This window comes from Papio anubis, chromosome 1 (assembly GCF_008728515.1).
Source record: "Papio anubis isolate 15944 chromosome 1, Panubis1.0, whole genome shotgun sequence".
Classification (NCBI taxonomy): domain Eukaryota; kingdom Metazoa; phylum Chordata; class Mammalia; order Primates; family Cercopithecidae; genus Papio; species Papio anubis.
In genome coordinates, this window is record NC_044976.1 from 213889473 (window position 1) to 213915916 (window position 26444).

Here is a 26444-nt window from a genome sequence, read left to right on the forward strand (position 1 = left end):
AAGACAAAATTAGTTACTAAATACTTTCATTTGATAAATTTCTGATAAAAAGATAGTTACAAATAAATGCAATATATCCACCTTACCAATATGAGCTCTGTCAGATATAATAAGCCTTTTTTCCCAGCCTTCTAGTCCTGGAGAGAAAGGGGAAAAAGATATATTTTAATTGAATATTCTGTACAGCAGTTTTAAATCTTAATTTCTTTTTTTTTTTGAGACGGAGTCTCGCTCTGTCGCCCAGGCTGGAGTACAGTGACGCGATCTCAGCTCACTGCAAGCTCCGCCTCCCGGGTTCCCGCCACTATCCTGCCTCAGCCTCCCAAGTAGCTGGGACTACAGGCGCCGCCACCTTGCCCGGCTAATTTTTTTTTTGTATTTTTAGTACAGACTGGTTTTCACCGTGTTAGCCAGGACAGTCTCATTCCTCTGACCTCGTGATCTGCCCACCTCAGCCTAAAATCTTAATTTCTTTAGAAATATGTCTAGGCCGGGCATGGTGGCTAATGCCTGTAATCCCAACACTGTGGGAGGCCAAGGCAGGTGGATCACTTGAGACCAGGGGTTTGAGACCAGCCTGGGTAACATGATAAAACCCCATCTCTACTAAAAATACAAAATTAGCTGGGCGTCGTGGTGGGTGCATCTAATCCCAGCTACTCAGGTAGCTGTGGCACAAGAATCACTTGAACCCGGGAGGCAGGGGTTGCAGTGAGCCAAGATTGTGACACTACATTCCAGTGTAGGCGGTGGAGCGAGATGCTGTCTCAAAAAAAAGGAAATACAATGTCTAAAAGCATTTTTTACTGAAGCAATCATGTTTGTATCTTTTCTTCTGTATAGGAAACATCATGTCTAACAAGAGTTTTCTCACGTCATTCATTCCATACATAAATTCACTCACATGCTATCTTTCCAAATGTCTTGCTCTAAAAGTTCCAAATTCAAACCAGTCACATCCACATAAAATATTTCTAGGAATCCAAAAGGCAAATGGTAGAAAAACATCATGCTGGGGAGGTTAGGTACCTGGCAGGCAGAAATTTGCTAGGGGAGGTTAGGTACCTAGCAGGGAGAAATTTGACAGAAGGGAGTTAATTTTAGGAATGGCACCCTTTCCCAAAAGATAATTATTATAAAAAATATGGGCCGGGTGTGGTGGCTTATGCCTGTAATCCCAGCACTTCAGGAGGCCAAGGCGGGCGGATCACCTGAGGTCAGGAGATCGAGACCATCCTGGCCAACAGGGTGAAACCCTGTCTCTACTAAAAATACAAAAATTAGTTGGGTGTGGTGGCGGGCGCCTGTAATCCCAGCTACTCAGGAGGCTGAGGCAGGAGAATCGCTTGAAGCCAGGAGGCAGAGACTGCAGTGAGCCAAGATCGTGCCACTGCACTCCAGCCTGGTGACAGAGCAAGACTCCATCTAAAAAAAAAAAAAAAGAAGCACAGAAAATAAGCTTTTTCACTAATTCTTCTAAGGTACTACTGTTAATTACTGTACTTACTACAGTGAATTGTAAGGAGATATATCTGTCTCCCCATTTAACTGTGGAAGACCTAGAGGAGAGGCTGTGAGTTTTCATAGCACAGGGCCTGTTATCCAATAAGTGGTTTTAAAAATTATTTTTGGCTGAGAGCAGTGGCCTATAATCCTAGCACTTGGGGGACCAAGGCAGGAGGATTGCTTGAGGCCTGGAGTTTGAGACCAGCCTGGGTGACACAGAAAGACCCCATCTTTACAAAAATAAAAAAAATTTAAAAACCTGGCCAGGCATGGTGGCATGTGCCTACGGCCCCAGCTACTCGGGAGGCTGAAGTAGGAGGACTGCTTAAGCCCAGGAGGTAGAGGCTCACTACTGTGTTCACACCACTGCACTCCAGCATAGACGACAGAGCAAGACCATGTCTCCAAAAAAAAAAATGCTTGAATGAACAAATGAATCCAAATTGATGTTTTTCTTTAAAGACAATACTAAAGACAAACTGCCAAGCTGCAAACATTTCAAAACTAATCTTTAATAATGAAAAATTTGTTTTTACCTTAAGATTTATTTTTAAAATATATTCCTTAAAGATTAAAGAGGAGAACCTCCTCGGTAACGTGCGAAAAAGTAAACCTGGAATATTAAGCGTCCCCCTCTATGGTTGTTTCGACACACAAACATGTACTCTAAAATTAGTTTAGGAGATACAAAAAAAAAAATAGGAGCAAGAAATTCAGTAAAGTGGAAAAAGAGCAGGGTCGGATAGGCTAGAAGGGAAAAGGGAGTAGGGCAAACTTATTAAAGGAGATGAGAACAGAGAGCAGCACCAATATAAAAATCACAGACTAGGTCACAGGTAAAAACGCAGAAAGGAGAAAAGAGATGGTAGCAAAGACAGGGTTCTGTAAAATCACATTTAGTGGTTAAGAACACTTGAGGACAGATTGCTACTTTTAAACCTGAACAGGGCAGGATGCGGTGGCTCACATCTGTAATCCCAGCACTTTGGGAGGCCAAGGCTGGCGGATCACAAAGTCAGGAGTTGGAAACCATCCCGGCTAACATGGTGAAACCCCATCTCTACTACAAATACAAAAAATTAGCCAGGCATGGTGGCACGTGCCTGTAGTCCCAGCTACCCGGGACTGAGGCAGGAGAATCGCTTGGACCCAGGAAGCAGAAGTTGCAGTGAGCCGAGATCGTGCCACTGCACTCCAGCCTGCATGACAAAGCAAGACTCCATCTCCAAAAGAAAAAAAAAAAAAAAAAAAACCTGAACAATACTTTAACAGTAATTGCGTCTTTTAAATGTGAGCTAATTCAAGGGGAAACTATACTAATGATTCTCCTCAATTATGTATTACAGGTTGAGATTCCCTTATTCCAAATACCAGAATATTTCAGATTTCAGATTTTTTTTGGACTTTGGAATATTTGCATACAAATAATGAGATCTCTGGGGGGTGTGGCTCAAATATATACATGAAATTCATTTATGTTCCATATACACCTTATACACATCAACTGAGGCAATTTTATACAATATTTTAAATAATTTTGTGCATGAAAAAGTTTAGGGACCCTCCTCCTCCTCCTTCTCTTTTTCCTCCATCCTCCTCCTTCTCCTCCCTCCTCCTCTTCCTCCTCCATCTGTGGTTGTTTACCAATACCAACATTCTTGACTCTGAATTTATATGCTGATAAGTAATCATTTCCTTACAGTGATTCACATGCAAGTATTTAACAGTAAAAAATATGACATACCACTAATACAGTGGAAAAAATGTGTTCAGGGTAACTAAGCAGTACAGCAGCAGCACCAGAGTATCTGTATCAGCTGGCAAACAGCAGTAACAACAAACAGTAGGCTTTCCGTCTCCATCTGTATTCTATATTTCATTTCTTACCACAGTTGGAACATCCAGCTAGCACACATGCCTCTTTATTACCCTCTGTGGGCACGCTTGTGTGGGGGAATCTGGGTGTGCATGGAAAAGATATATGAAAGCTGAAAGGGGAGAAGGCCTTTTTTCCCTTGGAGACACTGAATAAACTGTGTGTGCGCCTATGTTGGGACTGTGACTCGTTGCATGAGGTTGGGTATGGAACTTTCCACTTGTGTCATGTCTGTGTTCAAAAAGTTTCAGATTTGGGGAGCATTTTGGATTTCAGATTTTTGTATTAGAGATGTTTAAACTGGGTTTGTATTATCAAATTCCCCTCACACCCTAATGAGATGGCCAAGGTTAATGTAAACACATCTCTAAAAATCCAAGAGATCAGTAAAGGCAAGAATCCAGGACTATTTCTTTTAAGAAGATGGGCATGGATATATTGCATAAAAGCAGCATTTACTTCATTTAGAAGGAGGGCCCTAAACAATTCCCCTTACATCTGTGTAGCATGGGGGGGTAAAAAAATTCCCTTTTATCCCTGAGTTGTAGCAACAAAAGGAGAGCTCTAGACCTTTTAGAAAACAAGACTGACAGTGTGCAAACTCAGGAATTTCCTAGTTTTGCCACCCACATATTGTAATTCTAGCTACCTTAAGATAAAGTTTACAGATAACCAATGTGTAAAAAAATCAAGACTTAACATAATGACGTAAGATGTTAGTCTTCTGTTTAAAAGTGTTTATAATAAATAAAACTTAATAACTGACATTAAAAATTTGTCCTATAGTAGCCTGCAATTTTAAAGTATAAGACAAACATGTTGTTTGCCTGGCATAAGATCCTAATAAAACTTTACAAAGAACAACTGGTTACCTAGTAGACTAATTCTTTCATACCTTTTCCTTTTTGAACATTTTTCTCTGCTTCTTCAAACAATCCAGGTAGATGAATTACCACACCATTTCCTAAAGGAAAACCAACAAATTCCAGCCGTAAGCCACTATAATTACAACTCAGACACATGTAACTTAAAGGACATTCTGATTTACCAGGGTGTTACCACAGAAATGATTCCAAGTTTTCATAGGAGTATAATTTAAATACATAATAGAACATAATATAGTGAATATTTTATGCTAGAATTATACTCAATGAAGTTGAAAATTTCTTGGAAACAAAGTGAAATATGTTTTTGAAGGAAACTATGTTAATTTTAAGCAAATGGAACATGGTCACAGTACACACTAAATCAGTATCTTTCAGGTTGGGGAATCACACCCTATCAGGTCACAAGTCAATTTAGTAGGTTGTGATAAGGATTTTTAAAAATTAAAAAGTAGAGTAGAAAAGATCAGATTGCATCATGTATTGTAAGGGTTCAAAATAAACTCATGAACCTCTCGTATTTCTTACTATGAGTCATGGTTGAAAGTATTTGGGGAAAAAAAGTATTTGGAAAACTGATTCGATGATCTAATACTTCTTTACAGAATTAAGATTGTCAGTGAGCACAAATGAATGCAAAGTAATCATTCCAAAAAGTATTACTGTTAAAACACCTTACAGTGACAAATAGCCAAAGTCAGGTATATTCCAGAAGGTATCAAGGTCAAAATTAGTAAGAGATCAATGAACCACCTGGTTAGTGAGAGATGGAATCAGTTTTGATGATAAAAAATGAATGCCATTATCAATTGGTGGGGGGAATCCCCATACAGCTCAGTTTATATACTTACCAATGAATGCAGTGACATTTGGATTAATTATTCCACTGGGTAAGAGATGAAAATCATATTCCACAGAATCCACAACAACTGTATGGCCAGCATTATTTCCACCCTAAAATATAAGACAGGGGAAAACTAAGTTTGATGATAAACGTGACAAATAACATATCTCCTTCCAAAGTGAATTAATGACTTCCTGCTAAAAGGTCAACTTAAGAGAGTCCAAATATTTGCCACCTTTACTGATTCGTGAAAGGCTTTAAAATAGTTTGGCTGTCTCCTTTCCCCACTGTAGTACACCTGAGTGATTATTCTGAAAGAATATGGACATTGGGGAATTCAGGTTTCTGAAAGACAGAAAATCATACTCCTTCTTAAAAGACGGGAAAAAGTGAAAAAAATACATAGAGCAGTTAGTCTGTCTTTGGCTATGGAGGATTATGGCAATCTAACTAACCATGATATTCCATCTACACACAAAAAAATCTCTAAGAGAAGAGTAATCTATCCAGTTACCCTAACTTGATGTAAATATGCATATAATTCCCATCGTCTTAAGACTCTGTCAAGCAACTCTGTGACCTGAAATTTGTATTCTTACATGGACTTAACAAGAATCTCCCCCAAATATTGGTTATCCTTGGCCTCTAATTTATATATCAGTCTTTTAGGTTTGGTTAGTGACAGATCCCCAGAACCTGCTCACCTCTGGATAAAATAATATCGTGCATCAAGGAACTGCTAACACTGAGAATCATACTATAAACTCATGATGAAATTTGCTTTCTACGAAGCTTATGCAGAAATAACAAAATGGAAAAAGTCAAATTACAAAAATTAGGTACAAAGGAGACTAAATATTAAGTAACCAGATAATTTTTCTAATTTATATGTTTAAAAAACATGGAAGAAAACACAAGTTTTCACACTTGTCAGCTGATTACATATATGTTTAAACTTCTATACAACATTAACAGACTTTTAAAAGTAAACTCGGGATGTATTTGCAACAAATAAAAACTTTACCAACATCCTTCTATAACAAAAAATACCAATCAAAACTATATTGCCTGAGAATGAGGGCTGATCACGAGGCTATTTTTCTTTCATTTTTAATTTTTGTTGGTACGTAGTAGTGCATATATTTATGCGGCGCATGAGATATTTTGATACAGGCATATGAGTAATAATTACATCCGGGTAAACATGGTATCCATCAACTCAAGCATTTATCTTTTCATTGTGTTACAATCTAATTATACTCTGAGCTATTTAAAAATGTATAATAAATTACTGTTGTAGTCCCCTGTTGTGCTGTCAAATACTACATGTATTTTTATCTAACTATATTTGTATACCCATTAACCATCTCCCCACCCCACCCCCAACTCTTACCACTACCTTTCCCAGCCTTTGGTAACCATCCTTCTACTCTCTATCTCCATGAGTTCCATTGTTTTAATTTTTAGCTCCCACAAATAAGTGGGAACATGTGAAGTTTGTCTTTCTGTGCTTGGCTTACTTCACGTAACATAATGACCTCCAGTTCCATCCACGTTGTTGCAAATGACAGGAGGATTTCATTCTTTTTTTGGTTGAATAGTACTCCACTTTGTTTATGTACCACAATTTCCTTATCTGTCTGGGTAGATATCTGCCTGCTAATTATTCAAGGCTCACGGGCTTTTTAGCTAGCAGGTAATGAATCCTGCCAGAACTCAGTCCTTCCCTTCAAGGCAGCAACTTCTCTTCTGGCCCAGGGTATGTCTAGAAATTTGTGCTGGAACTAGGGCCTGTGATGGGGAGCTCAGGACTTCCCCCAGTACCCTGTCCTACTGTGGCTGGGATCCAAATTGCAAGACCAAATCCTCCGGACTCTTCCCTCTCCTCTCCTCAAGTGGAGGGAAGGAGCCTCTCCTGGAGCTGCATGCTGTGCTGCCTGGGGTTGGGGGAACGGGGGCACAAGCACTCCCTTGGCTATCTTGGCTGGTGTCTCACTAGGTCACATGCCCCCCAAGTCCACTGGCTCCAAGTCCAGCACAACACCGGAACTTGCCCAAGAACTGCAGTCTTTGTGGCCCAGACTATCTTCCAAATTTATTTAGGACCCCAGAGCACTTTAGCATGTGCTGGCTAGGCTTGCTGGAACTCAGGTTCTGACCACTAGGATGGGCAATTCCCCTCTGGTAAGGGCTGGTCTGGCTGAGTTCTGCCCAGTGTTGCTTTCTGTTGTGACAAGGGCAGCACTGAGTTCCAATGCAAAGTCCTAGGATCACTGCATTCTCCTGCCTCTAAGCGTACAGATTCGCTCTCAGTGTCCCATGGTTGCTGCGGGTGGGGAAGGGGTGGTATCAGCAATTCAAGACTGTCTTTCCTACCCTCTTCCATGCCTCTTTCAGTGATAGGAAGTTAAAACCAGGTACCTGATTTTTGGTTCTTATGAAGGTGCTTTTTTGTGTGGATAGTTATTAAATCTGGTGTTCCTGTGGGAGAACAATTGGTAAAGGGTTCTGTCTGACCATCTTCCCCCATTCTGCCCAATCCACAAGGTTATTTTTAACAAATTGAATGTTACTACTTTTACCAAATCATCACCAATTATGAGGTCACAAAAATGCTAGAAAAATTGGCCCTGCTAAAAAAAAAAAATCTTCAAAAAGCAAGTACCTATTTACATGGTGTTTTGCACTGTATAAAGCAAAGAACTCTTTGAAGACTAAGGTATGGCATATATTTAAAATAAAAAAACTTGGCAGTGTTGGACTAAAATCTGTAAGACACACTTTGGAAAGGCACAGGCAGACAGAAACAGGGATGATGGGCAACACCTTCAGGTGACACCAGAAAGGAAACAGGTGCATTAGTTTTTACTATTTATTTTTAAATAGGAAATTCCCACATATGATACAGACACCAAATGGCACAGAAGTATGCACAGTAAAATGTGAAGCCTTTCTCATGCCCTTGCTGTAAGACAACCAGTTAGCACAAGTGATTTTTGCATACAAAACATATGTACTGTTTTATTTTACATATACAATGGTAGCAAACTATATACAGGTGGGCAGCTTGCGTAATTCCATAACCTTGCAAAGAGAATCATCTCATTCTTTTAACAGTTGTATTTTATCCTTTTGTATATGTACATATATCATAACTTATTATACTGGTCCCATAATGAGAGGCATTCAGAGTGTTTCCAATCTTTTTTTTTTTTTTTTTTTTGAGACGGAGTCTCGCTCTGTCGCCCAGGCTGGGGTGCAGTGGCCGGATCTCAGCTCACCGCAAGCTCCGCCTCCCGGGTTTACGCCATTCTCCTGCCTCAGCCTCCCAAGTAGCTGGGACTACAGGAGCCCGCCACCTCGCCTGGCTAGTTTTTTTGTTATTTTTTAGTAGACACGGGGTTTCACCGGGTTAGCCAGGTTGGTCTCGATCTCCTGACCTCGTCATCCCCCCCCCCCCCCCCCCCCCCGTCTCAGCCTCCCAAAGTGCTGGGATTACAGGCTTGAGCCACCGCGCCCGGCCTGTTTCCAATCTTTTGCTACTATAAACAATCTTGTAACAAACTTCCTAGTATGTATTATTATTTCACGCTTGTGTAATTTTATCATCAATTCTGATAGAATCCTAGGACATATAGTATACACCAAAAGAACATTATTTATCTTAATTTAGTCTTTTAAAAATAACGTACAGGGTAATTCTTACCTGTATTTCAGTTCCTCTTGTTACAAATTACTAAGTTTAATAAATTTTTACTAAGTTGTTATAAAGTATTTGGTAATTTTGAGACAACAAATAAGGTATTATTATCAAAGCCAAATCAGGTTTTTTTTAGAGATGGGGTCTCACTATAGCCCAAGCAGGCCTTGAATTCCTGGGCTCAAGCAATCCTCCTGTCTCAGCCTCCTGAGTCCCTGAGACTACATGTGCATGCCACCCTGCCCAGCTACAACCAGTTTATTTTTTTAAAACCAGTTTTTAGGCCGGGCACAGTGGCTCACGCCTGTATTCACAGCACTTTGGGAGGCCGAGGCGGGTGGATCACGAGGTCAGGCAATTGAGACTGTCCTGGCTAACATGATGAAACCCTGTCTCTACTAAAAATATAAAAAATTAGCCGGGGTGGTGGTGCACACCTGTAGTCCCAACTACTCAGGAGGCTGAGGCACGAGAATGGCGTGAACCCGGGAGGTGGAGCTTGCAGTGAGCCGAGATCGCGCCACTGCACTCCAGCCTGGGCGACAGAGCAAGACTCTGTCTCAAAAAAATCCCCCAAAAACCACGTTTTTAAAATTTCATCATTTGCTCAAGGTTAAAAATAAACTACTCTAATTTTTGGAGTAGACCCTTAAAGTAAGTCTCCTAATTTACATAAAATTACTTTTATAGATATACTAATATAATCATTTGATGAATTATTATTTGACAATTATTACTGGCAGTGCATGACAATGTTCTTATTGTGCAACAAAAGCTTACTCTCTTAGCTAATATTTTACCAAGACAGGTAGTAATGATGGAATTAACCATAATAAAGAGGCGATGGTTGCTCTAGACACACACACACACACACACACACATAATTTTTTAGGCAGATGGTTGTGATGGATGACTTTAGAGGGAAAAATTGGCTTAACTCCTTAAGTTTGTCCAAGTTTATAGGTAGTGCAAGCTGGAAAGTTCAGCAGTAAAAGACTTAAAGTCACACGGTGGTATAAAGTTTGCTCATCCAAATATTAGTTATTGAAAAATATCAACATTTTTCAATAATCAGTATTACATTGATTATTATATGGTTTAAATATCATTTAAATTGTTTCAGTGTGTAAATATGGTTAAATATACCCAGAAAAACCCTAGATTATCCTACGTAGGATTTAGAGGAAAATATCTAAGTCTTATTTCTATTTGGTCACTAGTGCTCTGGGGAGCAGGTGGGGCATAACTTTTAATCTCGAAACGCACACTATGCAGAAGGGTCTCGAGGGGAACTGAGAAGGAGCTGCTCATAAGGAGTTTCTTGATGACGTAATCTATATACGAAACAAGTTTTAGTATACTGTATTTTATAAAATGCAACAGACAAAGCTTCAAATTTAAAGTGCCTATTTGGATGCTAAACCTAAAATATTCAGATTATTCACCTTGGGACTTCAGGCAATTGTCCTCAAACAGAGATTACACTGGTCCAAGGAGAGGTCACGTATTAGCAGACAGCAAAACAAAGAATTTCAAATATGAGCACCACAACCAAAACCAGTTTCAAATACGAGCAACCCTCAGTCTCCCACCCACATATTATAAGGGCAGATGGAGCTGCTCCTACATGGGCCCATGGGCAACTCCATGTAGTATGTGCCAGGATGAGCAACAGCAAGGATGTGTTTGATTAATCATGTTCCATGATTCTCCCGGGTAGCACTGGGGAGGCCAGATAGTACCAAATAAATGATGGGAGATATTTTGTTGTTGTTGTTCTACTTCTAATGGAAACATACAATTTCCTTCTCAATCCCAATTTTCCACAAACCAAGCTTGATCAGTTATCTTCCACAAAAGTATGAATCTTATAATCACATGAACAGTTACACTAATTACCTCCTGCTTCTTTGTCAAACTCCCATAACACTTATGATCCCAGTCACTCTTGTAGCATTTAACAAATACTTTCCATTACCATAGCTGTATATTCTATACTACTTAAAAAAAAATAGAATATGTTCAATTAATAGTTATGTAAACAAAGGGCTGTGGAATCTCAATGTTGTTTCTGGATCAATTACATCCAACAGGGAAAATATTTAGTAATAAATCTCAAATATAATTTTTTGAACTTTTTTTTCCCTAGAAATAAGTCATATTTCTGAGTTGGTAAAATGCTTTTCTGAACATACATTTTTGGTATCTGCCACAGTTAACCAAATGTCTGTCCATTTTTGTGTAGCCTTTATACAGTACAGATTTCACTGACATCATCCTTGCATCTGAGTATTAAAAACAGTTGACATTGTTCTTTTCAGTCCTCACAACATCCCTATGAAGTAGGTGGTACTGACTCCATTCCACAGATGGGGAGGCCTAGGCACGGAAAGGTACGTGGCTCCTCACAAGCCACGTGGCAGGGAGGCAGGGAAGGAGGGAGGGAGGCAGAGTGGCAGAGTGGCTCTCCAGCCACGTGCTAACACCGCCTTCACATTCACACTTCCATCAGTGCCACAACACTGCAAGGCAGGCTTTCATGTTGAGGCCAATTTTTAAACCATTTTAATTCTGAAATATACCCCTCTCCAAGCCCCCAAGAAACAAAAAACAGCGTAAGTCCACAAGTAGCTATGTGGCAGGTTTCTTTGAGGAAAAGCACAAGCTTATAATGCCTTATATGATGCTCTTATATTAAATATCAAGAATAAATGCACGTTAATTTTATTAGGGTGAACAATATATGAAAGAAAATTCAATTGCGGTCATAAAACATCCCCTAATATAGTATATATTTTATCAATTTTCTTTGACTGTTATTCTTACAGTAAGATTAAATACAAAGAAAATATTAAATAAGCTTCTTAATTACCAGGAAAAAATGTATCTCATCACAGAGCTATGAAATAAACTGGAACATCATGACAGAAACAAAAACCAGGACTAAAATTCTATGCTCTCAAAGCTGAAAAGCAAAGTTTCAGGTGTATGCTTTTAGTTTTTACAATCAATACATAGCTGATTTTCATTATTTTAATTAAGGTTAAAATAATACAAACCAATTTAACGCTATTTTTTCTTCCAGAAAAGCACTACAGGTCAATAGCATATTAGACTGTTGGAAAATAATTTACAAATAGGAACAATCCAGAACAAATGCTTCCTCATACCTTATTTTCCCATACAACATTAACTCCAGGTTACTTAGAGCTTTTGCATGCTCAGTCCCCCTCCTTTTCCCTTACTTGTAAATCACAGGAATCATCTCCCCAGCCACAGCAAACTGATCCAGGCAGGGAAACATGTTTCAACCTGAGCCAGTCAGCTCCTCCCCCTTGGGAATCTGAATTTGAGTACAGAGGAGGAAAGCAGTAGCAGTCTGAGACGCCTGTCACCTACGGGAAGCATCCTAAAGAAACAGGCTGCCGGTTCTAGCTGCTGAGATTCCAGGAGCAGCCTTCATCTCAGGCCACCATCCTGCTCTTCCTTTAAACAAATCCCCATTTTGCTTGAGTTAGTTTCTTTCCATTGCTTGCAAACAAAGAACACAAACGGTTCACAAAACAAACTTACTACAACATAGTATATATACCCCTTGCTGAGTTTACATCTTGTACTAGTAAAACTGAATATTAAAATGATTAATTGCTAGATATTAATAACATTTTATGCTGTCAAGGACAACACTTTAAAGCATTACTGCAGGATATAGGAATGATATAACAGTATTTAGTTATTTTGTAACTGTTCTCGTTTTCCATGCATTCCTTTTCTTCCTAATTTGATGTTAAGTTTACGGAAGTCGGAAAACAAGTGTTTTGAATGTTCTTTCCATGACTCCTCAGAACCAGAGGCTGTCAAATCCAATTATAGAATAAAATTTTGGATCAGGAAATGCTAATATGTATAAGCTTCTAGCTAAGAAGCTCCAAAGGTCCAGGGGAGGTTAAAAAAAAAAAAAAAAGGTTGGAAAGGAATTAAATGATATTAGTCTACAAAAGTGACTTTTGATTCTTAACTTGGTTGTGCTACTGGGCCTTCTCCTTCCCCAAATCACTCCTTTCTTCACTCCTGCAAATATAATTTTTTGAACTTTTTTTTTCCTAGAAATAAGTCATATTTCTGAGTTGGTAAAATGCTTTTCTGAACATACATTTTTGGTATCTGTGTGGTAGAGGGATGAAGGCAGTGAATGATCCTCAGTGTTGTAGACCTGAAACAATGGTCTCTTTTCCAGAATACAGGCCCAAGTGTCAAGGGCTAACAACTTCATGCACAAAGCCCAGAGGCATTTTTCCGGCTACTTAGTTAGGCCTCTGTGTCTTATCTTTGTCCTTTTGCTTTGAATACATGAAAACAACATACTGTAATCACAGAGCTCAAAATGAACATCAGGAAGTCAGTAACCACTATGGATTACAGTAGAGAGCAGCAATGTCTCAGATCCCGTGCCCCTAAACTATTTCAGCAACTGAAAAGGGGTTGCTACTTTTCTGTTTAGTCTTCAAGCTTCTTAAGAGCCTAAAAATCTTTGGAGTCAATGCTTATTATCTATGCTGCTTTCAGGGTAAAGATTGTAAGATCTGTATCTCCTCCTTTCCAGACAAAACATGTTACCATTCACCAAAACTAAAGCACTTATCAATCCACAGCAATAGTTATAAATGAAGATTGTTCTTTCACGAAAGCATTCACATCACTGCAATTAGCTTATGATTCCAACGTAGAGCAGGTTAAGTTACTACCAGCAAGTTGATCAAATTTAACTACTCATCAGTAGCCAGACACACTAGATAGGAAGAGAAAAAAATATACAGGGTATCTTCATTTCTTTTTAGCAAAGATGTCCAAGCTCAGTTATCCATTGAAGGTTTAAAAGTATCCACTTTACTTTGCATGATTATAGTTACCTTCTAGTTTCATACACACGTCACAAATGATGAAAACCTCAGATACCTTATATTTTAGACCTTACATTACCATTATGAGATAACTTCTCACAACGAAAGTGGAAGGAGGCATTGCCTGAGAGGATCTTAGGTTCCTAATTAAGAAGCTTTAGACTCTGGCTACCAAACTCTAATATTCTTTCACACTCACCAAACCAGGGTCATAGCTGAGAGCATAAGACATCCAACCAAAAATGTATAAACCAATGATATCACACAGCTCTTCGTGAATGTTTGATAAAAATTCACCTAAATACATTCATGAAAATATTTTCTTAAAAACACACTGAAATTAAACTAGAGATTTCAAGTCAAAAAAGTTTCCTTACTAATAAAATTCTTCCTTTAAAAAAGATGTTAAAACTTAATATAGACAAAAATCTCATTTTCAGAAATCTCATGGAGCCTCTTTTTAAAAAAGAATTTTATTATGTGAATCAAATACAAATTTTGGTTCAATGTAAAGAACTATCCCATCCCAGAGCCAGAGTAGCCACAGGAACTCCCCCCTTCATGTACTGTTCTTTTCTTTGCTTTCAGCAGGCAATACTGAATGTTGACGTTTCTGTTGATAAAAGTATAACAGTCACCAATTTTTATTTATCATTATTTAGTCCACACTAATCTTCGGTGTCAACATCTGACACAGTCCCTGAGAGGTAAGACAGCTGGATTCGTATCCAGTTACAGCAAGAAAGCTACTAAGTATGTATCAATTTATTGGTTCATTCTAGATTTGCTCTAGGCAACAGTTTTTCTTAGAGATACTTGAAAATATCCAACAAACCCATCCATTCCCACCAAAGTTAAAGAAACAGAATAATTTTGATCAGACACCACTGAGATGGTCTCATATACATATAAAAACTCATGCCTCAAAAGTAGAGCTGACAGGATACTATATTTACTAACTGAAATAGCAACCTAGGACATCCTCATTGACTGAACATTGAGATTTACTGTCCTCAGCGGAGAAAAGCTAGTTATTAGAACCCTACACGGCATTCAATTGAAATAGTTCAGGAGATACATGAAAAAGAGATAAATATCAGTTACCTATTTTCTCCTAGAAACAAGAAATAAGATTTTAACATAAACAAAGCCTTTGAATGGTACAATGTAAAACATTCCAGCTAAAAAACTAAGCAACAAATGTTAATCCAAGGAATGCTAGGAATTCCACCTTAAATGTATGTCACCAGTCAATTAAATTGTCCAGAGAGATGTTAAAACAATTACAAGAAAGGGTAACTATTACTTATTTCAAATAAATTTCTAGGGGTGATCTTGCCACCCAGAATACACTGGTTGAGTATTTCCCTTCTGCTTCATATAGTATTAGGCGCTACAGAACAAAAAAACGAAGTCCCCCTTTTGAGAAAATTTACATTCTGGTAGAGAAACCACAGTAACCAAACAGAACAAGATTTAACCAAGTATAGTATAACAGACATTGGTAAATACCTATATACTAGGGAAATGCTATAAATGATACAAAAAGAATCATAAAATGGAAATAGCAATTGTTATAAACCTGGAAGAATGGCTTACCTTAAATGCTACTTACCTACTATCCTGGCAGATCATTTTAGCTGTACAAGGTCAAGGCATTAAATAATACTAACATTTTCTTTTAAATTACCTTTCACCTTTTATTTCAAGGAGAAAGTCTCAGTTTGCTGCTGGTATGTCTTTTATGCTTCTTTAACACTTACTAATAGTGGTTTCAGATCTTCAGCAGATACTTGTATCTAGCTAGAAAATAGTAGTATTTTTTCAGTATGTTTATTTTTACAGCAAGCTTTTAAAAACATATATCAAGTGATGGGGTCTGCCTTCCCTTATAACTAACTTTAGTATTTTCTTTTTGTATTGGCTTTAAAGCCTTGGAGAGAAAACACAGGGAATACTGCTCTAGCCTTTCCTGATCACAGGCAACTTCGTGTGTGTCATTATAACCAAGACCACCAAACTTACTTTCCTCAAAAACAATGAATAAGCCTTTGCTTAAAGCCTGGTATAAACTACTACAGTTAAGAAGTTTCTGTAGTTTCTACTCAGCAAAATAAAGAAACCAAAGCACAGTATTTTACTTTGAGAGAATTTGGGAAAAAACAGTATTAGACTTCCTTCTGTGATGCCAGAAAGGGACCTTTTTGGTCCCATACTTTAATCCCTTGAAACACTTAGGCTAGTACCTTTCTCCATCCTGACCTTCTCAATATTTTTGCTTACACAGCAGTTGTCCCCCAGATTGTGAGCTCCTTGTAGGCACAATCCCTGCCTTTTTCAGATTTTTGACTCCCAGGCTAAGTGATCCCCTGAAGATACTCAGTGTTTACTAGATGAATGACCTGTACCCAGGGTTGGGCCTCTATTTAATTCTTCTCTCTTCTTCTTAAAATAAATATTGATTTAAAATTAAGGCATCAGTAGTGGCTGTCCTTTGATGTAAGTGCTACATATTTACGGATCTGGGGAACCTACCAAGTTATAAATAACTTCCCATAAATCCTGAATCTGAACAACACAGGCCTTAAGCGCTGTAAGAGTGAAAATGCCATTGGGTTTGCATCTAGTGTTTCCAAAAAGGCATTTTATATATTAAAATTTATCATTAAATGCAATGCCAGTTTTTCTTTTTAAAACTATATTTTATGTTGGGAGAAAGTCCTTATGATTCTACTGGTGAAATATGGATACATTATGTGTACATCATTTCTGGAGAAACAGTGCTGAATAAAATTTGAACTCATGACATCAATATGGCAGAATATATTAAACTCTAACAAAGGACATGTTTTCACTAACACACAAAACTTAAGACATCAGACAAGGCAATCCAAGCTCACAATGTCTTACTGTTGATTTTTTCCAGCTCTCTATACACACTCAGTAAGAACTCCAACATTCCAATTTTAACACCTAGGAGAACTTCATTAAGTAGATGCCAGCTTACTAGGGCTAACCAAATAATACAAAGTTACCAAGGTAAATCACAAAAGAGATAATGCTTAAATCTATTCATTACTCATCTATTTTTTGCTAACAAGACTAATAAAGAATCCTAATGATACACTCTTAAAAGGCACTAGAAGAACATAAGGATTCTATAAGGAAGGTAGTTAGGTCAAAAATATATAGATGAGGGAAGTCTGCCTAACAGGGCCCCTCATTTGTTTCTCCACTATCTTCAGGTAACATTTTAAAGTCAAACTTAGTTCCTTCTCAATCACTTCTCTAGACTTTCCAAGGGCATCAGATCAGGTCAGTCCACGACTTCAAGACTACTTTCTTGGTAACATTAGTAACACCTTCTCCAAGCTACAAACTACTTCTAATATTTCTCGATAGAATATTAAATTGAGAATCCTTTAGAATAAATACCATAATGGTTGTGTTCTCCAAACCTTCTTACAACCCATAGTGTAGCTCAACCTGAGCTACTTCCACGTAAAGATTTCAAGATGTCAGTGAAGGAGACACACAGGCCTCCGCCTCTCTCCCCTTCTAGACAGCAAGAAAGTTCGGCGTTCTGGTACGTCTTCCCCACAGCATGACCAGATCTGAATGTAAGACAAAAGGTAGGTAAAGGCTGGATTTCTGGAGTATTTCCTAAGAAAGTGTGGGGCAGGAATTTAATGGCAACACCCTCCAGAGTGCTAAGGTACAAAGTGTGTTGCCAGAGGGGTGGAGAAGTAATAGGCTGGAAGGGAAGGAGGGAGAGGTGGTAGTGAAGGTTTCCTAAGAGGCAATTAGTGTAACAGCTATTTCAGAATGGACAGGGTGGATTTCTGCATGAAAACAAAACAAAATGAAACAAGGTAAATCAGAGAATATTTGCAATATTTGCATTTAGCTCTTCTATATACCTGTGATTTCACTGTTTCTGCATGCTCAGAATGGTATTCAAGGGGGCCTATGACTTACTAAAACATATACAGCATGGCACCATCATATCATGCCATGTATGTTCAAAAACAAATACTCTTGCAACCTAAACAGACAACAGTTAACTTCAAATATTACATTATGCTTTGTTTTGAACGTGGTTATTACTCATCTACTTAGAATTTTGAAGCTGGAGAGAGTTATCTGAGAGCCTTTACAAAAGGCCTCCCCTGTATGTTGCTTCAAAGGAAACGACAAATAGGAAGAAAGCTTACATTGAAAACCACGTGTCTCCCGTTAGAAGTTCATTACCACCTCGTTTTCCGAAAGTGCACTTTCGATGTCACCTTAGCAATGCAAATATTTATTTCTAAATACTCAATTTGACATCCATGTATTTACTTTTTTTCAACAGAGAAGGGATTCCTTCCTCTGGGACCAACTAGTAAAAGTAATTTCTCCTTAACTTTAAGGTACGGAGCACATTGTAAAAACAAAAACAAAAACAAGAAACTCAGGGCCCTAAAACAACAGTCCAAAGCCCAGAGGTGGGTGGGTTTGGATGTCAACAAAGTGGACCAGAGGAAGCAAAACACTGCATGCCACAGTCCTGCAGACGGAGTCTGGGTTTCAGGACATTTCGAAACAATCCACTCTCACTCCGCCGCCCTGGGCGGGGTGGGGGGGCGGTGATGGGGGGACTCTGCCGTCGCGCCGGGTCTCCGCCCGCAGTCGGAAGAGTTGGGAGCAGGCCTCGGGCGGTAGCTCCTCAAACTCGGACCGCATCCCACCTCCACCCTGGCCTCAGTCCCGGGGCGGAGCACCAGTCCCCAGACGCCAAACTGCAAGTCCCCAGGCATCGCGCATCTCTCAAAGGCTCCCCGCCAGCCCACCTTTTCCTCCAGAACCACCCCAAGTTTCACCCGACGCTCCAGGTCAGGGGTCCCCGACCTCCCGCCATTTCTCCACGTCGCCGCAGCTCAGGACAGGAGGAGAGAGCCTCAAGGTGACACCTCATTTTGGCCAGTGGATCCGGGTCCTGGGTCCGAGTTCCTGGGCACCAGGTGCCAGGCAGCCCGAGCTCCCGGGCCCAGCCTCCCGTGAGAGGCCCGTCGCCTCACCTGGCAGCGGCACACGATGTCGGCATCCTGCGCCAACAGATCCACCACCTTCCCTTTGCCTTCGTCGCCCCACTGCGCACCGAGCACCACCGTCACCCGGTTTCCTCCGGGCCGCGCCCTGGGGCGGCCGCAATCGCCGTTGGGCAGGGAGGATGCCGCCGGGTAGGTCTTGGCTAACGCCATGGCTCCGGTGACGCGAGGAGAGCCCGAAGGAGAGGTGGCCGCCGAGGAGTCAACGAACCGAACTGCTCTGCGGCCGCCAGCCACATGCGGAGGAAGAAGGAGCCAGAGGCCGGCCCCGCCCCCGCCCCCGCCCCGCCGGGCTGCCACCCTCCAGCCAGTCCCCGCCCCGCTCTCCGCCACAGCCCGCTCAATGGGGGACCATGACTGCCCCGCGCAGGCCGGCCTCGGCAGCACCGCCCGCAGGAAGAGGCCCTGGTGGCGGCAACCGCCGCCACCCCGGACCGAGGCCACGCCCCTTCCGCGGCCTGGCGCGCCACTCCTGTGCGAACCTCGCGAGCGGAAAAGGTCAGGGGCGGGGCTTCGAGAGCGCTTCTCCTTCAGCACCCCGCCTACCCGCTCTACCTCTCGCTTTCAAACTGGAGAGGCGCGGAGGCGCGTGTGGAGCGTCGGACTACAACTCCCAGCACGCAACGCTCTGGGCTGCGGCGGCGTATTCTGGGGCCACTGTGTCTGCCATCTGCAGGTTTGTCTGGATTTGTCTTTATTAAGGAATGAACGTGTACAAAATACCAAGTGTGGAATTTCTCAGTACAAACAGCATAAAATCGGAACGTGTAAGTGTAGAATTGGAAATTGAAAGTCTGGAAGTAACAGAGATGGGGACAGGGATCAAATAAGACAAAATTCAAGGCCGGGCGCGGTGGCTCAAGCCTGTAATCCCAGCACTTTGGGAGGCCGAGACGGGCGGATCACGAGGTCAGGAGATCGAGACCATCCTGGCGAACACGGTGAAACCCCGTCTCTACTAAAAAAATACAAAAAAACTAGCTGGGCGAGGTGGCGGCACCTGTAGTCCCAGCTACTCGGGAGGCTGAGGCAAGAGAATGGCGTAAACCCGGGAGGCGGAGCTTGCAGTGAGCTGAGATCCGGCCACTGCACTCCAGCCTGGGCGACAGAGCGAGACAACGTCTCAAAAAAAAAAAAGACAAAATTCAACAGTAAGGCGATAAGATAAAGGACATGAGACCTGAAATCAATAAATCAAGTAAAGTCCTAATTCTCATTTTACACAGTAGTAACAAAGGCTCAGAGAGGAGGAGTGGATTACCTATGTCATATATAGTACATATATGCAGATACTGTCATGCACTTCTTTTCTTTTTTTAAATCCCTACAACCATATAAGGTAGGTGATCCTCTATTATCCTTATTTTACAGGATTTAAAAGCTAGGTAACTTGCCCTAGTGAGGCCTAAATTGGTACTTCGATAATCTGAGTCCAGAGCCCATGTCCTTCCTGTAGATTCCACTGTCTCTTAGTTACAGTTGTAACTAGATTCTGGCGTATACCTACTGTTCATCTAATGCCCTTTCAACTCCAACACAAATTAACCATGATGTTTAATTCTGATAAAAGGTGCTTCGAAAAAAAGTGGGAATAGAATCACATTACATGTACCATCTCCCAAATCGCCTGGACATACTGTATGTTCACTAATGGTCTCTAGAGCGCACTTTAGTATTTTATTTCTAGTCAATGAGTTAAGTCAGGAACATTGAGAACCTGCTATTTACTAAGTGTCCTGGGCACTGATAACATAGGAGAAATAAAGATACAATTGCAGCCCTCAAGGATTCAAATTATTTGGTCTATTGATTAGTAAACAAATTAATATAATTAATTAAACAAATTAATTATAATACTATGTGATAATTGGTGTCTATCTTGGCCTTATTACAAGATCACAAACGTTTTGGAAATGAGAATGCCATCTATTTCTTTCTACTCAAATGCCCGAGGTAGTGCTGGGCAGACAGTAGATACTGAATAAGCACATGTTACTAGTCATTTCCATTCAATTTTTAAAAATCATTTATGGGAGACTGATTTGAGTAATAAAACAACTCTGGTTTCCTGCGCAGCCAGCTCTACATGAATTACTATTTCTTTATTGTCATTCCCCTGTCTTGATGAATCGACTCTGTCTCGGCAGTGGACAAGGTGAACTGCTTGGGCGGTTACAAATTTGGGGGCGTGTCTGGGAGTGCTGTTGTGGCTACCTGGTCGTGGTTCAGTGGCCCCCCTCCAGCGATGGATCCAGAAGCCTGCCCAGGTGGCCACCCAGTTCTCTTGGACTGGGGGCTGACTCTGGTACTCTCTCTACTGGCGGGGCGCTGCCAACCCAGTGTGCATGGATTTAATTGCAATGGGGAAATAGTCCTGGGGAGATGTCCCTTAACTGTAACCCTATCACAGGGTGTCTGTCTGTAGCCCCATTGCGGGGCGGGGTGTCTGGATTGGAGAGCATCCTAGGTGCTGCCAATGCCTCCTTTCTCCTGACTGGTTCTGTAGCCCTATGGTGGGGTGTCTGTAGCCCCACTGCAGGGTGTCTGTTCGGCTCCTGGGGGGTCTCGGTTGGCTCTAACTAGTAGGAAGAGTTCAGGTTTGGGAGACTGCTCCTCAATCAGGAAGATTTCAAAGAGGTTTCTCAGAAGGAGAATAGGAGGATAGTTGGGAAGGGATACTCCTGGAGTTCTTGGTTAGGGATCTGATTGGGAAGGCCTCTGTCCTCTTGTCTTTGTGTGTGTTTGTCTATGTGGAAGGGATCTCAGAAGAGGTTGCTGATGAAGTCCAGCAGACCTAACTCAGACCCCTCCTTATTTGTCTGGTCACATTTGATGAGCCCTAGAGAAGGCTCAACAGGCCTGTCTCGGGGCGACTATCTGCTCTTCCTCTTGCCCAGAGACCCCATTGTGAATTACCATTCCGAGGTCATCCCTCCCCACCTGGAGTGGATCAAAGACAACAGGGACCAACGGGAGAAAGGTTTTGAGCTTTGCCAGGCTGATACTGGGTGCTGAACGAGGTGACTAATGTGTGATTTGTTATGTGTGTTTTGCTGGGATGGAAAATGTTAATTTGGTCCCCCACGCAGCCCTCTGGGCAGCATCTTGCAAATTAAGAATTTTGTCTACGGTTCCATAAAGCAGGAAAGGGTGACTTTCCCTTGTAAAGTGGCTTGAACCCCACAGCTATAGCACAAGCAAGCAGGGTCATCAAAAGCCGCTCCATTCTTCTGGAAGCTGCAGAGAAAGGGAACCTGGAAATCTGGTATGTTGGCAAAAAGGGTGTGAAATTCTTACCAGACAAGTTTCTGGTCTCTCTCTCTCTCTCTCTCTCTCTCTCTCTCAGTAAATAGTAAACTGTTTGTCTCCTCTGCAAGGGTTTCATAAATAGAAAAAAGGATTTGTGAGACTAGTCTTAGGCTGTAGCAAATCTGGTGTAATTTTGTGCTAAGAATTTGTCTTTCTGTGTTCTGTAGTGGAGAGATGGGTATCCACAGGATAGAACGTGGCTTTAGGACCCCTATAAGCCTGCTTTTCAAGCCAGCTTGGCAGGCTGGTCAGTTACAAACGTTACTACAGGTCCCTGAAGCCAATACTGTGTGAAATTTCTCTGTCTTGTTTTGTGTCCTTAAGAGCTTAACTTTGTGACCATGTGGAGATAATTTCTCTTGGTTTCTGCCATCTAGAAGACAGGAATTTGGAGATTTGTAGATTAGCCCTAAACATTTTCTTGAGCAGTTAAAAGCCTTTGCAAGCTTGAAATTGGCTTCTTTAGGCTCCTTCTGGGAAGAATAGAAACTGCTCAGTGCTGTATAACTCAGTAGCTAAGGCTTTGCCTCTTGACAGTGGGGGTCTGCGTTCTATTCCTGGCTTCCGGAATGATTCCCCTCTGGTTTTTTATTTATGTAACTTTGCCATTTATCGAGGTTCCCCGCCTCCCCCGCCCCCATGGATAGCTTCTGATTTCCTGTCTTGAATTTTCCTTTCTCTAAACTACCCTGGGGGAGATTCTAAATCTTGTAGAAAAAAAAAAAAAAAACTGCTTACCATCTCTTTGAGACACCTGTGTGTCCATGGTTAAATTATAACCTTAGTTAAAATGTATTAATTTCATATGGGAAGTTACCTGTGGTAGAATTCAAAAGCCAAAAATATTGGCCGCTTGGCATGGCTAAAGTTGGGTAATAAAATTTTTAAGGGTTTGTTTTTTAAAGAGCACTATGGTTAAGAGTCAGCTTAATTAAAAGTGGATAAACCAGCTATAGATATATTTAAAAGGCCTTTATGTTTCTGTCTTCTTGGATCTTGTTTTTCTGGAAAAAGATCTTTTTTCCTTCTCAGTCAACGGAATTATTTTCCTCCACTTTTTTGTTTTGCTTATCTTCATGCACACGAGAGGCCGTGAGATCGCTTCCGGCAGCCTGGGACTCCGTGGGAAAAACAGGAGGCACCACAGTCCCCGTTCTGGAAGAAAGCTCTGTTTTCCTCATGAAACCCCGAGAATTAAAAACAGATAGATCCCTCTCAAAATCAAAGGCTCTGTTCTGTTTTGCATTGTGTTACCTGACGGTTTTGAGTTTTAGGGGTATCAGAAATTACTTCTCATTCTGAGAGAGCTTTGGTGTGTAACAACCAGGTAGGAAATATGTTTTAGAGGTTGGCTAATAGTAGTTATGGAGGCATACTTGAGTCTTGGCACACTTGGATCAGAGAAGCACGCTTTGGCCACCTGGAAGACATGGAAACATTCCCCCTGCCCCACAGAGAGAGGAGACTCCCATGGGGGGTGGTCTAATTACAAATGGACTAATTGGCTTTGCGGTGCCTTGCAATGAAATGCACAGTCGGTAAAAGCACTGCACTGCCTTCTCTTGAAGTATTTCCCTCCTCTTGGGATCCAGGATCCAGTATAAAACGGAACCCTTATTTTTAAGAATCTGTCTTTGCCTTCAGTGGCTTATTTGCTGCTTATTTGGCCCTAGAAACACAAGCTTTCCTGGCCCTGTTCCTCCAGGGGCTCCCCCATGAAGCCAGTAATCCAATTAAAAAACTGGCAAATGAAAAATCTTACAAGTGCTGAATCTTCTGTCTGGTGTGTGATGTTTATATAAAAAAGCTCTGATTAATTTCCTTAGAAAAATGAGCGCTTACATCACATATTTTGTCGGAAAAATAGAAACTTGAATGCCTTTTTATTCACATGACTTTAGTAATCTTTTGGAAATAAAGACAGTTTTAAAGATTATTGGTAAAATGTCATGAAAATATAGACATTTAGTCTAAATTAAGATCAGATATCAGATTTGCTAAATGCTTTAAAGTCAAATTGTTCCTTGGACTTTTGAAAATCGTTTGATTTACCTATTTTGGAGCATTAGGTTATAAAGAAGGCCTGGGGACACGTGGACAGCCATGCCCCTAGTTATGCTGAAAACAGGCCTTATCTTCACTTCTGTCTGGTGTCCTAGGTTCCACCCCTAGAATTAACTCACTCACTGATCAGGTTTTTCACTAAAATGAAAGTTGCTAACGTGAAACTGAGATTACTGGAAAAACAGTTTTACATACAAGGTGTGTAGGGAATGTGATTTTTGGTAAAAGATTATAAGAAGGCACAGGAATATGGCTTTTGTTAAAGGGCATGTAATTTTGTCTAGTTCAGAGGGTTTTAAAGATTGTCTCACCCTGAAAGAGGAACGGAACAAATCTGAAGGTTTAAGCAAAGTGAAAAGGTTTGTAAAGGGTGAATCTAAAAAAAAATTCTGTGGGTATAAACAAGTTGGCTAAGAGCTGAAAGAAATAATTAGCTTTTTTCTGTAGGTTAAAATATTAAAATCATACTGACATGGGGCCAGAATCTGGGCCCCCGTGTCCAAATAACAGGGTTTTCTTAGAAAACTGATCTGCTGTTTGATGGAAAATTGTAAAGGGTTCTAAAAAGTTTATGAAAATCTTACCTTATGGTCAAACTAATTAAAACTGGATAGAGATATAAAACTTTATTTAAAAAACTAGCTTTAACATTAAAGATGCACATGAAATTTGGTTTTCTCTTCTGAAGACGATTTTTATGTAATGTTAAAAGATAATGAAAGGGTTTTGTTTTCTCCTTTGGATAAATGGCAGGGGAAAAAAAGGAGGAGAGAGAGAAGAAAGATTCAGTTGGCCTCATGCTATTTTCATTGGATCTTCCTTTGGAAAGCTAAGTCACCTCTATCACAGTAAAGGTTTTTCTTTTTGTTTTTAATTGTTTTGGAGTTACCATTTTGGCCAAATGAATGACTTATGGTGACCTGGGATTCTATTTTGTGATATCCAGTGTTTTAAACCTTTGATATTTGACAGACTTTCCAAAATCAAATTATAAATTATGTCTCTTTCTAACGTAATATTTTAGATATTAGGTCTTCTAAAGTCCAAAAATCATACAGGAAGCATTGTCAAATATAAAATGGTGTTTGGCTTTCTTTGGTCTATATTTGTGTAAATGTGTTATTGGTATATGTTCCAAAATTAGGTAAAACTGCTATAATTCTAATATGACTTAGGATATGTTACCAGTAATAATTATCATTATTATGTTAAATGACTGTGTGCCACAGAGGTAAATTTCTTTGTCAGTCGTGCCTTTAACAGTGGCTGCCCTAAAATGTTTTTGTCATCCACAGACAATTGTTGTCTCACGTTGGTCCTCTTTAAAACATGATTTTATAATCAGCTATAAAATTTAACAAGTGCTCTTAAATGCAGGTTTCTGATTAATAACTCTGGGAGATTGTGACATTAGAATAGAAAAAACCTTTCAAATAGAAGAGGGAATGGTGTTTGGTTTTCTTTGGGGCTGTGTTTGTATAAATATGTTACTGGTATGTGTTCCAAAAGTATGGGACATTTCTCTAATGTGATAATTTAGTGTACATTATTAATAATTATAATTGTTATGTAAAGTTGTTGTATGCCACAGAAGTAACCAAAATTCCTAGTCAGTTGTAGCTTTAATAGTGGCTATGGGCTTTTGCCATCCACAGACATTTTGTCTTGCTTTGGTCCTTTTCAAAGGGCAGTTTATATGACAGATACAGGACTCTGAGTGCAGGTCTCAGATAACTTTAAAAATTGTGTTATTGGAATGGAGGGAAAAAACCAAACTTACAGGGCTCTCATGGAGAGCTAATGTGTTAAACATTGCTAAACCTTTTTTTTCAGAGTCAAGAGAACTTATTTCTTTAGAGCTATTTGCAACTTCTAACAGGTGAGTAAAATATACTCCTGTGAACAAAATTTAAAGTATATTTGTTCCTCTCTATCTGATTTCTCCAGAATTTGGAAACTATTTGTGAATATTCTCAATTTATGGCAGTATGGTTAATTAAATAAGTGCAATAAGAATCTGTTTTCTTTTGTAACAGAACACAATTGGAGAAATTGGTTATTTTACCAAGGCTTTGACTGGAATGGCATGCTTCCCTGAAAGAATCAAAGTTGACTTACAGAGCCAATTAAAGCCCACTGGGGAATCTGGCCTCATACCTTGTCCACACAGAGTCCCTGTACAAGGTTCCTGACCTGTGGTAAGTAAAGAATGTCACTTTCTAACGGGCCCAGGAACTCCAAGTTATCTTGGGACTTCAAGAGGAAAGGAA

At 40.3% G+C, this 26444-nt stretch overlaps 2 protein-coding genes across 14 annotated transcripts in view; one reads left to right on the forward strand and one right to left on the reverse strand.

The window, feature by feature from the left end:
- Positions 1 to 19088, reverse strand: part of ADSS2 (adenylosuccinate synthase 2) — a 43766-nt gene extending 24678 nt beyond the window's left edge. For both annotated transcript variants that reach the window (XR_641342.4, XM_003893680.5), the window contains exons 1-4: positions 18772 to 19088; positions 5118 to 5220; positions 4278 to 4346; positions 87 to 137 (exon numbers count right to left, since the gene is read on the reverse strand). Coding sequence is in view for 1 of the 2 variants with exons in the window: in XM_003893680.5 (XP_003893729.1) it covers positions 87 to 137; positions 4278 to 4346; positions 5118 to 5220; positions 18772 to 18954 (406 nt within the window). In the remaining variant the exon portion in view is untranslated. The remainder of the gene's footprint in view (positions 1 to 86; positions 138 to 4277; positions 4347 to 5117; positions 5221 to 18771) is intronic.
- Positions 19089 to 19129: 41 nt separating this feature from the next.
- Positions 19130 to 26444, forward strand: part of CATSPERE (catsper channel auxiliary subunit epsilon) — a 181845-nt gene continuing 174530 nt past the window's right edge. For 6 of the 12 annotated variants that reach the window (XM_021931885.2, XM_021931889.2, XM_021931908.2 and 3 more), the window contains exons 1-3: positions 19130 to 19477; positions 24928 to 25028; positions 26008 to 26053. In XM_021931885.2, the coding sequence (XP_021787577.1) occupies positions 19155 to 19477; positions 24928 to 25028; positions 26008 to 26053 (470 nt within the window). In that variant the 5' untranslated portion in view covers positions 19130 to 19154. Of the gene's footprint in view, positions 19478 to 24927; positions 25029 to 25243; positions 26054 to 26210; positions 26373 to 26444 lie in introns of those variants that run through there. The other 6 variants (XM_031660034.1, XM_031660049.1, XM_031660035.1 and 3 more) reach the window with 5 other exon arrangements.